This window comes from Hemicordylus capensis, chromosome 5 (assembly GCF_027244095.1).
Source record: "Hemicordylus capensis ecotype Gifberg chromosome 5, rHemCap1.1.pri, whole genome shotgun sequence".
Classification (NCBI taxonomy): Eukaryota; Metazoa; Chordata; class Lepidosauria; order Squamata; family Cordylidae; genus Hemicordylus; species Hemicordylus capensis.
Window position 1 is genome coordinate 99,098,442 of NC_069661.1, and position 17,023 is coordinate 99,115,464.

The window sequence follows — 17,023 nt, forward strand, 5'->3', positions numbered from 1 at the left end:
GATGCTCAGCAGATCACAGTGGCCATAAGAATCGAGGAGGGGTACAAGAAAGGGGAGCAGTGTTCCAATAATAAAAACCCTCAGTTCAGACCAATTGTGGGGCTATGCAGGAGCAGAGGGAGCCTGGCAGCGGCCTGTGTTTAGCCACCGCTGTGGCCCCCTGGCCCCACCCCCCGTGTCTGACATCAGATGCGGGGGGCTGACTAGCCACACCCCTGCATCTGACGTCAGGTGCGGGGCGTGGTCTCCCTCCCAAATGTAGCTGCGTGGCCCCGTTTGAGAGGGAGACCGGCCCTTCTGTGTTGGCAGCGAGGCCAGGAGCAACTCTCCCTGCCTTTAAAAGGCAGAGAGAGTCACTCCGGCCATGCTGCCAACGTGGGCCAATTTCAGTCCCAAACAGGGCCGCACAGCCATGTTTGGGAGCAAAATAACCCCTCCCTGCGTCAGACATGGAGTGTGTGTCTGGGGCCGTGAGGCGTGGCCCCTGGGGGCGGAGGCCCGGGTTCTTTGAGCCTGTTCGCCCAATGGTGGCTCCACCCCTGGGGCTATGCTATGTCTCAATACAGTCAGCCAGAAAAAGAACAAAGGCCAGTGTGGGGAAAGTGCAGAGTGTGAATATGACATACTAGCCAGAGGAAGTAGCTGCATAATGTGGGGAGGAGGTCTTTGAGCAGCTGTGCTGCAGGTCAGATGGGAAGACTCTGTGGGCCAAACTAAGCTCATGCTTTCCATTTGCCTAGGCATACCAAGACATAATCCCCATGGCATGGCTATGTAGATAGGGGCAGCCTCAGTTCCCGTGGCTCCCATTTTATACAACGAAATAAACCAACTGCAATCTGAGACCTAGTCAGAAGGAGCAGACAAAACATGTCACCTTCCCCAGACACTGTTGCCAAAAGTCCCTGTGAATTATTTGACTTCCCTTCCAACCCTCGGCATTACAATGGGCATTTTTTTTAATTGAATGGTTACCCCTCCAATCTTAGTCACACAGGGGTCTTGATGTTTGCCAGTCTGGTGGCTACGGATGGTTTCCTTCTCTATATAATCCCACAAGTAGTACAGCTCAAGTGACAGCTCCATGCATTTCAGGTTGGGCAAACCAGCACTATCTATCAGTGGCACTGACCTGCATACACCACTATGCCAACAACAGTTTCTGTATTCCTGACAGTGCATCCTCGCATCAGCAAGTTGTCCTTACTCAGGCCCAGTCGTTCCTTATTAGAATGCTCACTGTAAAGACATATCACACAAGGAAGCTAAGATTATCTGTCTAGGACAGGATTCTCAGACTGTGGGTTGGAACCCCTCCGGGGCAGTGTGGGGGATGGATTGCAAGCAAATTTAAAAGGAGATGGGAATCGGGAGGTTGCTGTTGGGTGTTAGGGGCCTGACTCAACAACTCTGAGGTGTGGGGACAGTCAGGAGTGACAGGAGGCCGACAGGAGCCCACGATCACCTGGCTCTTTCACTACACACAAAGCCGAAAGCATGTACAACAGGGCCGATGGGCCAGAAGAGAGTTCCCTCTTAGGAGATGAGCTTTAGCAGTGCTGTACCAGCCCTTGGCTTTAGGAGCCAGATGGTTCCCCCGTTTGCCTCTCTGCACCTCAAAGATTGCAGCTCTTCAGGACTGCTTTAAGTCCCTCACCATGACTCTTCCTAAATTTTGGATGTGTGGACGCTGAGTACAAACAATTAAGTATGAAAAGTATGAAAATACTGATTCCCTTTGCAATGTCCTATATGTGTGAATCAGAGTTTTCAGCAGTTGCCACAAGAAAGAGCAAATACCAAAGAAAAAATAGACTGACAATCTCAAATATAAAGCCCAGATTTGAAAAACAAAACAGGAGCAAGCTCATCCTTTTCACTGAAAAGGTAAATGTTTTTTATTCTCTACCTAATCAAACCAAGAGTAACTTTATATGTCATTTGAAGGGGTCACAAGCCCTATTTGGATGTTCTTTGTAAAAGGCTCTGTTTGTGCACAGCAGTCAAAGGCAGAGCCGGTAGTCCTGCCTGGCACATCACATCATTTTCATCTTGTCCAATCATGGAAGCACCCTCTATCATGGATACAGCATTTGCCTCTTCAGACAAATATTAGCATATCTATGAGTGGCACAGAAGAGCCAGTGAGTAACAGGCCAGGGCAGGACTCCCAACCCTGCTTCTGACTAAGGGTGTGCACAAAACCGGCTGGATTGGTTCAGTTTGAGGCCCCTCTGGTTCGGTTAGGCTCTGGTTCGGTTAGGCTCGGGGTGTGTGTGTGATTTTTTTAAAAAAATTATTATTTTGTATTAACCCCCTCCGGGGGGCTTCTTCAAGGCCACCGGGGGGGGCGCTCTGCGGAGGTTCCCCCTCTCCCTGCAGGCTTTCCTAATGCCAAAAGACCCGGCCACACATGGCCCATTGTGTATATGAGGTGGCCTCCAAAATGGCCACTGCGATGAGGAAAAGGCCAGGAAAGGGCCAAAGAATGCCGGAACGGAGCAATTTTTGGCATTAGGAGGCACGGGAGGGGGGGATCTCTATGGATCCGCCTCCCCATGGCTTTGGAAAAGCCCCCCGGAGGAGGCATGTAAAAAAAGAAAGAAAAGAAATATATTTGTTAAAAAAAATTGCGAACCCCTCCCCCCGAATGACGAGGGGGGTTCGGCTCAACATCGAGCCATCGAACCGAACCAGTTTGACTTTGAATAGGTTCGGATTCAAACCTGTTCACACATCCCTACTTCTGACTGTTGTACACAAGCAATGGTTTTTACAAAGAATTTCTAAGTACGGCTATAGCATCAAGACATTTGAGAAGTCCCTTGTCTAGGAGATTCCTCAAGAATGGCACACTCATGCCAACAAGCATGAGGCTAGCTTTTCACAAATATTCAACAGGTATTTCTACATTCATGGTTAGCTGCTGCTAGTTGCTATACTTTGCTGCTAATTGTTAAGTCCTTCATTAAAATTTATATTCTAGAACTTCATCAGACAGACACAACAAGCAGCATAATAGCTTACCCCGTAATACTTACAGAAAGCCCCGGAAGCAATTGAGATTATTGTTAGGGGTCTCACATTCTATTTTACTTGAGAAAGTTTCTGGATCAATTTCAGTGTCCTAGATACACATGGGACAGGAGATAAAAAATGAAGCTCAGAGACACAGCACAGCAGCTTCAAGAAATAATGCATTCTCTTTTAGTAAACAGAGCTATCTCACAGACGTTTCACAGCTGTCCAAATGAGTTATCTTGACAACATGCTGTAAAGCCCAGATACTGCCAAATCTGGATCCTCAGGGGTTGAAAGGTGCATAGGTTACCCATAAGGGCCTACTTTAATGCACTATGGGGCATCTCCAGAAGAAGTACCATTTTTACCTGCTCTGCAAAGCCTCTCACCACCTGCCTTTCTTTTAGATTAGTCTCTCCATCAAGGCTCGATGTTTCAATGTGACAGATCCCATTTTCATCAGTCGAATATAAGAGCACCATGTCAGCGGGAATTTCCTCATTACATGATAGGCGGATAAAATCACCAACATTAACCTCTTTCCAGAACTTTTCTACATATGCCTTTTCTTTTCTGAAAAACAGGGGTGAGGGAAAAACCCTGCCTTTCAACAATGATACATTAAAGGAAAACACTGTAATTCTAAGCAAAGAACTATTACACACCTATATGCCCAGCCACTTCTCCTTCAAGTAAAACAAAGAAAAAGCATTTGTAATGAGTTGCTCAGTTTAGCTTTACACTAAGGGAGGTTCTCTGATGCTGATTAAGAAGATAAAAGCTGTCAAATATAGTTGTGTGTGTTTAGGGCTGCCATATTCAAGCTTCCCAAGTCTGGGTGGCCTAATTAGCATATTATGCTAATTATCCAGCAACTAATATGCATTTTACTTATTTGTTTGACAGACTGGTATACTTTCCCCTCCTTCTCTGCCAGCCCATGTGATTGGATCCAGAGTAAAATCTAGGCAATCCGGGTAGTGCATTTTCAATCCGTGTAAATCTGTGTGGAATTTAGCAGCCAGGTGGAGTAGCCAAAATTCGGGGGCTACCCTAAATTCTGGGGGACATGGCAACCCTATGTGTGTTCCACTCTAGAGGAAGGAAGTGATGTTCAGAATCCTCACTCTGAAAAAATCCAGACTTCTGAATACATGATCAAAAGTTAATTTTTATGTAAAGTCAATAAGAACATAGGATTACCCATACCCAAAGAGGCGACTAAGGGGAGACATGATCAAGGTGTATAAAATTATGTATGGAGTGGAGAGGGTGGACAGAGAGAAATGTTTCTCCCTATCTCACAACACTAGAACCAGGGGTCATCCCATGAAACTGAAGGTTGGGAAATTTAGGACTGAGAAGAGGATGTACTTTTTCACACAGCACATAATTAATCTGTGAGATTCTTTGCCATGGGATGTAGTGATGGCCACCAACTTGGATGGCTTTAAAAGGGGCTTAGACAAATTCATGGAGGACTCAATGGCTACTAGTCTGGTGGCTGTGGGCCACCTCCAGCTTCAGAGGCATGATGCTTCTCAATACTAGTTGCAGGGGAGCAACAGCAAGAGAGAAGGCATGCCCTCACCTCTTGCCTGTGGGCTCCCAGAGGCATCTGGTGGGCCACCGTGTGGAATAGGATTCTGGACGAGATAGGCCTTGGGCCTGCTCCATCAGGGTTATTCTTATGTTCTTCCACATATAGGAGCCTTATTCAGATGAGATTTGTTTGAACCATGCCAAACCTAGTGTGCAGGGGAGCAGAACCATGGTCACGATTCCATTCCAACATGCCTGGCTTACCTCTGGGCCCACTTGACATCCATACCCTTGACAAAATGTTGGAATAGGGGTCAATGTGCAGAGGCCCATGGAAGCAGGCCCAAACTACACAATCCACCTACTTGTTTTGAGAGGTTATAAACATATATAGGCCTTTATCTGAATGTCAAGGAGAATGTCAAGGCAAGGAGCAGGGCAGGCTCACTGGGAGGTAGAGATGTGCTGAAACTGATGCCCCTTCCAGCTTCCCACTGGGGCGGTGCACGAACCCAAAGGTCCTGTGCACTATCAGTACACACATGATGTGTGCCGCATGACACACACATGCACGGGCACCATTCGCGTGGTCAGTATGATGTTGCTGACTACACAAAGGGTACCCTTGGATGCAGTGGGCTTCCTAGTGGGAAGCTGGAAGGGGCGGCAGAGAGCAGGTAAGCACCTGCTCTCCTTTTGCTTAAAGTTCCTTTTTCAATTTTCCTAAAAGTGCTCAGCTGCGCTTCAAACCACGGTTCGGGCACATCCTTACTGGGAGGGTGGCTGTGATTTTGCTTTCCCATTGGACATAGACTTTACACAGTTTGAGCATCATCTGGACAGGGCTCAAGGCACACACATAACAGAATTGTTCACTCTCTCTCAGGACATACATACACAGAGAGTTCTCAGGTGCTACCTAGTCTCATCAAGTGAGGAAGGGCCTAGTAGGCACAGCAGGGGTTCCCTGAATCACTCCCGCCCAAGGCCACAGTGGCTACTTCAGATGTGCACTCTTTGGAGTCTCACAGTCAGTCTGAGAATGGCAAAGACATTAGTTCTATTCAGTTGTTAATTTAAAAGATGCTGTTCCTACATACAGTGTTACAAATGGGGCCAGAAGACCTGCCCTGACCCTGTCACTCAGTCTTGCAGCCTACAGCTCAGGATTACAGCGGTGTTTGAAGAGGCCCACACCATCTCTGTGATGGCAGGCACGTCTGTGATGGCGGGCGCTTCCATGATTAGGAGGCAGGAGTGTGTGTTTTGGTGGTGGTTTTTCTGTGGGGGAGATGGATAAATCCAATGCCCTGCAGGTTCAGAGACCATCAATACATATGATAGTTTTTAGAATTATGCAAGCTTGCCCAAATTCAGAATTAATTTTCTGTAAGGTGCAATTTCTCTTACTGATCATACACAGATCCCCTTCCCAATCACTATTACTGTATAATCTTCTATTTTATTATAAAAGGGCAACATTATCTAAAAGTCTTATTTAGAAATCACATGCACCATGTTTACTAACTGGAGTTTGGCATTTGCCAATATTATGCATGCAAATGGCATGAACTGGACAGAAGTTGTTTTTGTTTTACATGTATATCCTACTCTTCCTCCAAGGAGCCCAGAGTAGTGTACATGGTTCTGTTTATCCTCACAACAACCCTGTGAGGTAGTCTAGGTTTAGAAACTGGCCCAAAGTCACCCAGTGAGTTTTATGGCTGACAGGGGACTTGAACTTGAGTCTTCCCAGTCCTAGTCCAATGCACTAACTAAACCACACTGGCTCTCAATATATGCAAATTAGCTGTGATACCACACTCATGGCATATTTATGCTGTGGCCAAATGTCCTATATAGGGTTGCCATATTCTGGCTTTCCAAATCTGGGTGCCTAATTTGCATATTATGTAAACTGGCTTGAAAATCATTTTTGAGCAGAATAGTGACTGCACATTTTGCTCCATAACTCTGCTTCTACAAGGACTAGAGCTTAGCATTTTTCCCCCTTTTTTCTTTTTTGTTAAATGAAAGCTGAAATCCAGGCGAATCTGGGTGGGCTAAGCAATCTGGGTGAGATGCTTAAAATCCAGGTGAAACCCACAATTACGGGGGGCACAGCAACTCTAGTCCTATACCATCTGCCTACAATTGTTTTCCTTGGTTTTTAAAAACTTTCTCTTTGGCCCTACAATCTTTGCCAGCAAACATGCAACAGAGCCTAAAGGGAGACCATGCAAGGCATAAATCTGAACCCTTCCTTGTGGCACTATTCATCCCCGCCCCCTAAAAATACAAGGGGACCAAGAGCAGAGAACAATAGAAAGAACTACACAGCCTAAAAATGTTAAGTACAAATCAGCTGCCTATTTTCTTTTCTAGATGGTTATCACTGGCTTTCTAAGAGGACATAAAAATCAATGTGCAAAATCAATATAGCAGTATAGGTACAACATGCAGCTGAAGCTGCATTAACAACTGTCAGGAGCCCATCGCAGCCCCAAACAATACCAAGTTAAATTGTAATTACCTAAACTGTACAATGAGTCCACTGCCCTATCAAGAGTTCCATCTGAAAATATTTTTCTTTCCATTTATACACAGTGTTGTGTATATTAATAATACTTCCAAAGATCTGATTGCAGCTTCCAAGTGAATAATCAGCATATGGGAGTATCAGGTACCAAGAAAACTTTGCTCACAGTTCTAAGTTTTGGAGTCCAGGACTGGGGAGAGGCCTGGATCTGGTGCAAAGCAACCACAGAGCAGTTCTGGTCTGGAAAAAGGACCACAGTCCAATTTATGAAAGCCACGTGCCAATTCCCCTTATATAGCCAGTCTCAAGCATATTTAATTTGAAGCAACTTAGGGTTGTAGCCCTTAAACAACTGTAACACTCGATGCCATTAAAGGAAGTTGAAGGGTAAGCAAAGGGGGTCAACAGTGTGCATGCTAATTCTTCTGCCCTTGACTAACCTTTCAGGAAGAGGAAAAATAACTTCTTGTTTTCTAATAATACCATCAAGTTCTCGTTTCTAGCTCACATTATTTGATGAAATAACAAGCATGCTTGAGAAATCAGGAGGCAAGAGTTCATCTAGACAAGTTGGATAGTGCAGAGTTCCAGGTTACTTGTGTTTTGCAGAAAGCAACTGTTTGAAAGCTGAGGATCAAGGAATCCTTAACTTAAATGTTTTCCGCCAAAAAATAAAAATAAAAATTGAGTTTAGACTGGATTTCAATGTGCCCCAAGAGACAAAGAAACAAACAAACAAAGAAAGAACCCAATCTAGATGCTTTGTTTCAGGAAGAAGAGTAGTATTTTACTACATGAACCAAAGGGTAGTTTAAGTTTCCGGCTCCCAAGAAGTGGCTCTTGTACCTTTAATAACTCTTTAGAGATGATCTGTTCAGCATGTCCAGCTGCTTTGCCAACTCCCTTGCTTACCAGAAGCCATAGCAGTCATAGGAGGAAGGCATACAGAAATAATACGGCAGTAGAAAGCCCTTTGGACACCACATAGTGACTATATTTAAAATGCATACCATACTAGTTAGCGACATACTAGTTAGTTGTAATCCATTTGAGAAAGAAAGGAAAATCTTAAAACCTGATGTTCAGTGTTCTGCCCTTCCACCTTGCAGGTGGAATTGGATCAACCTTCATGAGATTAAATGCCCTGGGGTGTTTCATTCCACTGCCCCCTCGTAATATTGTTTAGAAGTGCCCTTTTTTACTGATACAGATATTGGGGTATCAACAATACTTATTGAACTACATGTTAACTGGAAGTACTATGTCCTTTTGGTACCAGAGGTCAAAGAGGTCTTGCAAAATGCTGTTGTCATAGTGCAAGCACACCTAATGAAACTGTTCCTTCCATGTCTTGCGGGAAAAGAGCACAGAGCACACATAAGACCTTTCCTAATTCCTAATTCCATAACAGAGTGATTACTCTTGTCTCTGCAAATTGTCTGGGGATGAATAGTACCCCAAGGAGACTATAAATGTACTGTAGCAATCCAGTATTGAGATAACAAGTACCTCAAGTAACCCAAATGGGCAGGTTTGGATGATACTTTTCAATGTGTGATTATTTATATGTGTTGGTTTTGTGAACATGTGGAATACAGATTCAAATGGGCCAATGCATGTTGAATTAGTGATCTCCATGTGTTTCCTGGATGCTGGCCCATCCATGGTACACAGATTTAGTACTGTGTATGTACTGCCACATACATGTATACAGGTAAAGTGTGCTGTCGAGTCGGTTTTGACTCCTGGTGACCACAGAGCCCTCTGGTTCTTTGGTAGAATACAGGAAGGGGTTTACCATTGCCTCCTCCCGCGCAGAATGAGATGATGCCTTTCAGCATCTTCCTATATCGCCAGATATAGGTGTTTATGGGAAACATACCAGTGGGGATTTGAACTGGCAACCTCTGGCTTGCTAATCAAGTCATTTCCCCGCTGCGCCATTAGGTGTGTACTTGGAAGTAAATCCCACTGAACTCTGTGGGATTTTCTCCCAAAGGCCCCATAAGATCTGGAGCATGTTTGGAACAGCAGGCTTCAGTCCTGGGCATGGGCGGAGCCACCACTGGGCCAACGGTGAACTCGGGCCGTGCCCAATCAGGGGCCTCGCCTCGCGGCCCCAACACACACCCCGTGTCTGATGTTAGATGCAGGGGAGCAGGTTTAGCTCCCGAGCAGGGGCCGCGCAGCCCCTTCGGGAGCTAAACTAAGGCTGGCGCTGCGTTTGCAGTGCAGCCAGGAGCGGCTCTTCCCTAGCAGGGAAGATGTTGCTGAACTACAAGTATGACAAATATTTATATACTGCTTTTCAACAAAGGTTTCCAAAGCGGTATACATAGAGAAATAATAAATAAATAAAGATGGATTGCAGTCCCCAAAGGACTCACAATCTAAAAACGACAACTCCCATCATCCCCATCTACAATTCATTGAGCTGAGGATGATGGGAGTTGTAGTGCAGTGATGTCTGGAGTACCACAAGTAGGGAAACCCTGCCTTAGAGCATCACCATTGCCTTTTGCAGATAAGCAGACTGACATGTTGTTTTTCACATATTCCACTGAACAAATACAACCAGCAACCAGGAAGATTTAAGATGTTTTAATTAACATTTAACTATACTGTATTAGTTCTCGAATACAAACCTGCTCTTAACCACTTAGATCTAACAGATAGACATTTTAGGTGACAGACGCTGGGAGACTGTGCCCATTCGAAGGTGAAAATGCCCTAAGGAAGGGGATGGGCTTGGCAGAAAGAGAGAAAAGGGAAGCAAGATCTGTCAGGATCCCCGCTACACTGCTGCTTACAAATGTGGTATGATGGCACTTCATCTGTTTTTGAAGGGACTGATTTCTGTACATGACCCTGAAAAAGCACTTGTCCTCAAGTTTGACATATATTATGTAGAATAAATAGGACATAATGAATGGAGAGGAGTTTGTTCTTATGTTGGCTTTTTCAAGAAGCACAAGTAGCACTTCACTGCTGCTGCTTCCTGCAAAAACAGGAAGGGAGGAAAAAATACCCCTCCATCATGCCGCTGACAAGCATCCAGTGATCACACACTAGCTACAGTTTAAGATTTTTGCTCTACACAAAATTATAGGCGATAGTAATCACATTGATTTTTAAAAAAAATTCAGAAGTTACTGACAGTTTACAGCACAGTTCAACAGGCTGGCAAATACCATCCTAATAACATTTTGCAAAATAATAACATTTTTAAGAAGACTGAGAAAGAGTTGTTTGCCCTAGACTGTTTTAAAGAAAAAGATTTTGTGATGCTTTTATTAGTAATATAAGTAAAAACAGAAAAGGTTACATCTCTGAGAGTCATACATGATTACAAGCAAGAACATATCCATTTTAAAAATCTCCTCTATATGCAAGACACAAATAGTAATTGTGTGTGTGTGTGTGTGTGTGTGTGTGTGTGTGTGTGTGTGTATAATTATAGGGTAAGAAATGTTAACATGGGCCTCAGTCTAACCATCATTAGATTTCAGGCCTCTAAACCAATTGAGCATCCAACAATTAAACAACATGAAGAGCGAGGAGAGCCAAAACGAACCAAAAAACATATACATGAATATTATAACTGATTCAGGCACAGAGCAAAACATCCCCAATGTTCCGCAGTAAGGGTCCCATCCCATACCCACAAGCTCAGAGAAAATATTAATAAACATATTATTAGTATAATATCAATAAAAATTGTAGTTAGTCAAAGAAAAGTTCAAACCCAACCAAAAAAAAAAACCCGTTCATAAATGAGCTCACTGAAATCCATGAGATCAAATAACTATAACTTTCCTCCATAAATTTCATCCTTCTTTTAATTCAAAACCTGCATAAAAATTATCCAGAAACAGTCCTAGACTGTTTTATAGGATCACGGTAAATATAAGACAATCTAAGATTTACCAGCATGGTTTATGTCTTGTTGAGAAGACCTGTAGCAGTGTAGTGGATTATTATGTCAGACTTTGACCAGAAAGACATGGGTTCAAGTCTCTACTCAGCCACAAACTCATTCATTCATTCATTCATTCATCACCTTTATATCCCATTCTTTCTCTAGGAAGCCCAGAGCCATACATGGTACCATCTCTCTAACCTATCTTATATGGTTGTTATCAGGATAAGAGGGGTTAATAGCCTTGTGTATCAATCTGAGTTTGAGATCATGAATAATCTATAAGAGGGGAGCCACCAAAAGGCCCAGAGTCCAATACACATACTGTATATTGTTCCCTCAACAGCTAGCCTTTACAAAAAACAGTAAAAGACTTTTTACTTTTGCTTAGTGGTGGCTATGTACATATTTGCATAAAAGGGGGAGTAAGAGAGAAGGGAAATGGATTTATTTAGCAACAGAAGGGGATGGTTCAAAAACAGGATGTTGAAAGGGAGGCAAAGCAATAAGGTGTGTGTGTCTGGAGTGGGGTAAGATGAAGTGCCGTCAAGTCAGTGTCGACTGCTGGTGACCACAGAGCCCTGTGGTTGTCTTTGGTAGAATACAGGAGTTTACCACTGCCTCCTCCCATGCAGTCTGAGATATGCCTTTCAGCATCTTCCTATATCACTGCTGTCTTATATAGGTACCAGTGGGGATTCTAACTGGCACTCTGGCTTGTCAGTCAAGGCATTTTCTGCTGTGCCATTAAGTGGCTTCTGGAGTGGGGTGAGGGCCACAAATTCAAGCTTTGGGGCTGAAAAGCAAAGCAGGAAGTTTTCAGCTCCTGGAAAGGGGAGTTGGCAACTCCTTGCAAAGATTTTTTCTTTTAGGGGGAAACCCATACCCAGAAGGAATCTCTAGAGAGATACAGGAAGGATGGGGTAGTTTAATTCTAGTTGGGAGGTATATTACTCATCAATCAGAGTCAAAGCCTTCTTCCCCACTGTCCCAAGTCTCAAAAAAAGTATTTCTCAAACTGAGAAAAACGAGGAGTGGTAGTCCTTTTTAATGGGAGTTGATGACAAACCATTCAACACCGGTGGTGGTGGTGGGAATGAAAATGAGAAATGAAAATGTCTGCTTATTCAGAAGTTAAAAAATAAAGGCAGAAACACACTGCTGGGACTGTAGGGGCATGATTTCACCATATGCTACTAAGGAACAAATACCGGGATGATATATTACCATGGCATAAGACATGAGCTGAAGTTTCCATTCACTCCTCATAAAAGGGGATAAAAAGCAAGAGAAATAGCACATACACATGCTCAAAGCCTGAAAGGGAGTTAGAGGGAAGGATGATGGAACAAAAATTGATGATGGAACAAAAATTGTATTGCAAAAATGTGAGAAGAAGTTGCTTTCACAAGTGCAAGAGAAGGAAATGATTGTAAGGAAAAGTAGAATTTAACAACAACAACCACCACCACCACCACCCCCAGTGAGGCACTACCTTGGCGTGGTTGTGGGGCTTGCGTGCTCTGAGGAAGGTGAGAGCTATGCCAGAGGTCCCACCATACTGGACAGGTCTCACCAGAGGAACCAGACAAAGAGTGCCTCTCCCATCAACAATATGGTGAGATGTAACTTTAATAAATCTATACTGGATTGGTCGTCGACCGGGTCAACAAGGACCGCGCCAAGTGCTGGAGTCCCTGGACATCTGGTGGCAAGTGGGCAACAGGACTCAGGATCTTCAGTTGAGCAACCAGGGCTGGAGATTGCAAGGTTACTGGAAGAAACGTCGCTTAACCGGAAAAAATATACAAAAAATGCCAACAAGGAAATAATGATCTGCTATTACAAGTCTAGTCCAACTAGAAGAGGTTATTTTAAAAGAATGTACCAAATTTGGAAAGAGAAGCATCCAGATACAGAAATAACAGAACAAAGGCTAGCAGACCAGAGAAGATTCATAATAAGAAATAAAGTATTCACAGGAGTTGAGCTGGAAGAACTGCAAAGAGCAACACAGGTTCAAGATATGGAAGAAGAATTACCACCAACTGAAGAAGTTGCTCAGGCGCAGGTGGAGGAGGTGTTGGAAACAGAGGATGCCACTGTTGCTGAACTGTTTCAAAATCAAAACCAGGCAACCTCCCCTTTGCCTTCACCTCAAAAATCCAAATGCCGTTTAACAGAAAAGCAACAAGAACTAAAGCAAAAAATAACTGAGCACATGAACCAAACAACCACCAGGGTTCGACTTCAAGCTCTAAAAACAGTTGCCAAAAAACAACTTGCTCAGGTATTAAAAGATGTCAATGCTGTACTGGCAGAAATAACAACCAATAATTTGCAAGAAACAAACCAACTAATGTACAGTGCAGCAACAATAACAACACAAGAGCTCGGATATAAGATCAGTGGACCTGTAAAAAAAGAAAGCAGTATATCACCTAAATGGAAGATTAGATTAGAAAATAAAATCTCCAGGCTCAGATCAGATGCTGGTAAATTGAAAGATATGAAAGACAAGAAGCTGAAGAATGAAAACACCAAACAGTATCTGATCCAAAAATACCACCTAGATTCAAGGAAAACTAGAGAAGTCCTGGAAATAATAAAGCAGCAAATAACAGCAGTATCAAAGAAGATTAGCAGATACAAAGCCAGAATTACACAACACAGGCAGAATCTCCAATACCAGTCGAATCAGAGATGTTTCTACCAAAGCATAGGAGGAGAAACGGCAAGAAACGCAAAGAAGAAACAGTGCAATTCTGGGGAAAATTATGGGACAATCCAATAGATTATAATAAAAAAGCAGGCTGGATGAAAGAGGTCAAAAAATGTAACCAACAAATGCAAGATCTAATAATAACACCAGAATTAATAAGTGAAAGAGCAAAGAAAATTAAAAATTGGACTGCTCCAGGTGACGATGAACTGCATGGCTTTTGGCTTAAACACCAAACAAGCCTTCATAAACAACTATCAAAACAGTTCAATCACATTTTGCAAGGAGGTGATATTGAACAATGGCTAACAACTGGGAAAACTCATTTCATCATGAAAGACCTAGCAAAAGGTGCAGTTCCAAGTAATTATAGACCGATAACCTGCCTGCCAACCATGTTCAAATTGTTAACTGGAATAATAGCAGATGAAGTGATGCAACACTTATTAACTAACAAAGAGCTTCCAGTTGAACAGAAGGGAAATTGCCCGAACACCAGAGGCACAAAAGACCAGCTGCTGATTGACAATATGATTTTAGAAAACTGCAAGAGAAGAAAAACCAATCTAAGTGTTGCATGGATTGACTACAAGAAAGCCTTCGATTCATTGCCTCACACATGGATACTAAAATGTTTAGAAACAACTGGTGTCAGCAAAAACATTCAGATATTTATTTTAAAAAGCAATGAGCATGTGGAGTACACAGTTAACCATCAATGGTGAGACACGTGGGCAGGTTAGCATTAGAAGAAGTATTTTCCAAGGGGACTCACTATCCCCTCTGTTGTTTGTAATCGCCATGACTCCACTTTCACAAATACTAAACAAAACAGGCCTTGGATACCAAACATTAAAACATCAAGTCAAATCAACCATCTGCTGTACATGGACGATCTGAAGTTGTATGGAAAGTCCCAGTCAGAAATCGAATCACTGCTAAACACTGTCTGTATATTCAGTAGCGATATAGCAATGGAGTTTGGGCTAGACAAGTGTGCTGCATTAATAATGAACAGAGGGAAAATAAGAAAAACAGAAGGAATAGAACTGCCCAATGGAAGCAACATCAAGAACCTGGAAGAGAAAGAACCTTAAAAATACTTGGGCATTCTCCAGGCTGATAACATTGCACACACTGAAGTAAAAAGAAAAATTGGAAGTGAATACATCAGGAGAGTTAGAAAAATCCTCAAGTCCAAACTCAATGGCGGGAACACAATACACGCCATAAACACCTGGGCTATACCTGTTATCAGATACACTGCAGGAATAATAGACTGGACCCAGGCAGAGCTAGAGACGCTATATCGTAAGACCAGGAAAATAATGACCATCAATCATGCTCTGCACCCCTGCAGTGATGTAGATAGGCTATACCTCCCTCGCAGCTCAGGTGGAAGAGGAATGCTGCAAGTCCATCAAACAGTAGAGGAAGAGAAAAGAGGCCTTGAAGAATATATCAAGGACAGTGAAGAAGATGCACCAAAAATGGTCAATAACGAGAAACTATTCAACACCAATGAAACAAAGCAGGCCTACAAGAAAGAACAAGTCAAGAACCGAGCAGAAAAATGGAGAAATAAGCCCTTGCATAGTCAATAGTTGCACAATATAAGTGGAAAATCAGACATCACCAAGACCTGGCAATGCCTTAAGAATGGCAACTTGAAGAAAGAAACAGAGGGTTTAATACTGGCTGCACAAGAACAGGCACTAAGAACAAATGCAATTAGAGCAAAAGTAGAAAAATCCACAACAAACAGCAAGTGCCGCCTTTGTAAAGAAGCAGATGAAACAGTGGACCACCTAATCAGCTATTGTAAAAAGATCGCAAAGACTGACTACAAACAAAGGCATGACATGGTAGCAGGGATGATACACTGGAACATCTGCAAAAAATACAAATTACCAGTAGCCAAAAATTGGTGGGACCATAAAATTGAAAAAGTTGAAGAAAATGAAGATGTAAAAATATTATGGGACTTCTGACTACAAACAGACAAACATCTGCCACACAATACACCAGATATAACTGTAGTCAAGAAGAAAGAAAAACAAGTCAAAATAATCGACATAGCAATACCAGGGGATAGCAGAAAAGAAGAAAAAGAAATAGAAAAAATCACCAAATACAAAGATCTACAAATTGAAATTGAAAGGCTGTGGCAGAAAAAGACCAAAATAATCCCAGTGGTAATTGGTGCCCTGGGTGCAGTTCCAAAAGACCTTGAAGAGCACCTCAACACCATAGGGACCACAGAAATCACCACCAGCCAATTACAAAAAGCAACTTTACTGGGAACAGCCTATATTTTGCGACGATATCTATAACAACAACAACATTGACAATAAAATTCAGCCGTCCCAGGTCCTTGCGAAGTACTGGATAAAACAAACCAGCCAATAACACCTGTCTGACTGTGTAAACAAGAAATAATAATAATAATAATAATAATAATAATAATAATAATAATAATCAAGGAACAAACCAGGGGCAGGGAGACGAAGAAGTTGCAAATGAAACAGGTGGATAGAAAGAAATGAAAGCCTCAAGTGCAAAGAAGTAGTACCAATATAATCCAAGTAAAATTAATAGGAATCTAAAAAACAAACAAAATCATGGTTAGGATCTGAATGCTTTTTCCGACTGCTGTCAAGGACCAGACAGATGCCTTCTCTATCTAAAGTAGTGCCAGTAAGTCAGCATCTTCCTATATCGCTGCTGCCCGATATAGTACCAGTGGGGGAATTCGAACCAGCAACCTTCTGCTTGTTAGTCAAGCATTTCCCCACTGCACCACTTAAGTTGACCATTAGATGGCTAGCACAAACAAATAAACTTAAACAAGCAAACAGCAACAAAAAGTCACCCAAGAAAGCTAAAAGTCAGGCTTGAAGCCATAATACTAGGATGGGGTGGAGAAGGAGGGGTTCATTAGTCCGATTTTAATGGGATTTTCTCCCAAATGTGTATAGGACTGCTGCCCTGATTTATGTATTTATAATTTTAAGTAGCCAGGCTGCTTTTGTTGACCCTTATTATGAGCTAGAGAAAATGAGTACAGTTTGGAGCTGAGGATTATAACTAAAGTAAAATCCACCATCCCATCAGCCTGAATTCTTTCCTATTATCATAAAAACAAAAACAAAAAATATATCTAACAGTGTTTCCTGTTTATGGCAAGCATATTTCTGTTCATGCAAACAGCCTGCATAGATATTTCATAGGCACCAACAGAAAGCACTGCATACAGGAAATGGAAGCCCTTAATAGTCTA

At 42.6% G+C, this 17,023-nt stretch overlaps 1 protein-coding gene across 10 annotated transcripts in view; it reads right to left on the reverse strand.

Annotated features, from left to right (window-relative positions):
- ATP10D (ATPase phospholipid transporting 10D (putative)) overlaps window positions 1–17,023 on the reverse strand; it is a 120,962-nt gene that overhangs the window by 65,049 nt on the left and 38,890 nt on the right. For 9 of the 10 annotated variants that reach the window (XR_008308752.1, XM_053256941.1, XM_053256942.1 and 6 more), the window contains 3 exons: window positions 3,390–3,594; window positions 3,042–3,127; window positions 1,133–1,239 (listed from right to left, as the gene is read on the reverse strand). Coding sequence is in view for 9 of the 10 variants with exons in the window: in XM_053256941.1 (XP_053112916.1) it covers window positions 1,133–1,239; window positions 3,042–3,127; window positions 3,390–3,594 (398 nt within the window). In the remaining variant the exon portion in view is untranslated. Of the gene's footprint in view, window positions 1–1,132; window positions 1,240–3,041; window positions 3,128–3,389; window positions 3,595–3,686; window positions 3,708–16,908; window positions 16,934–17,023 lie in introns of those variants that run through there. The other variant, XM_053256943.1, reaches the window with a different exon arrangement.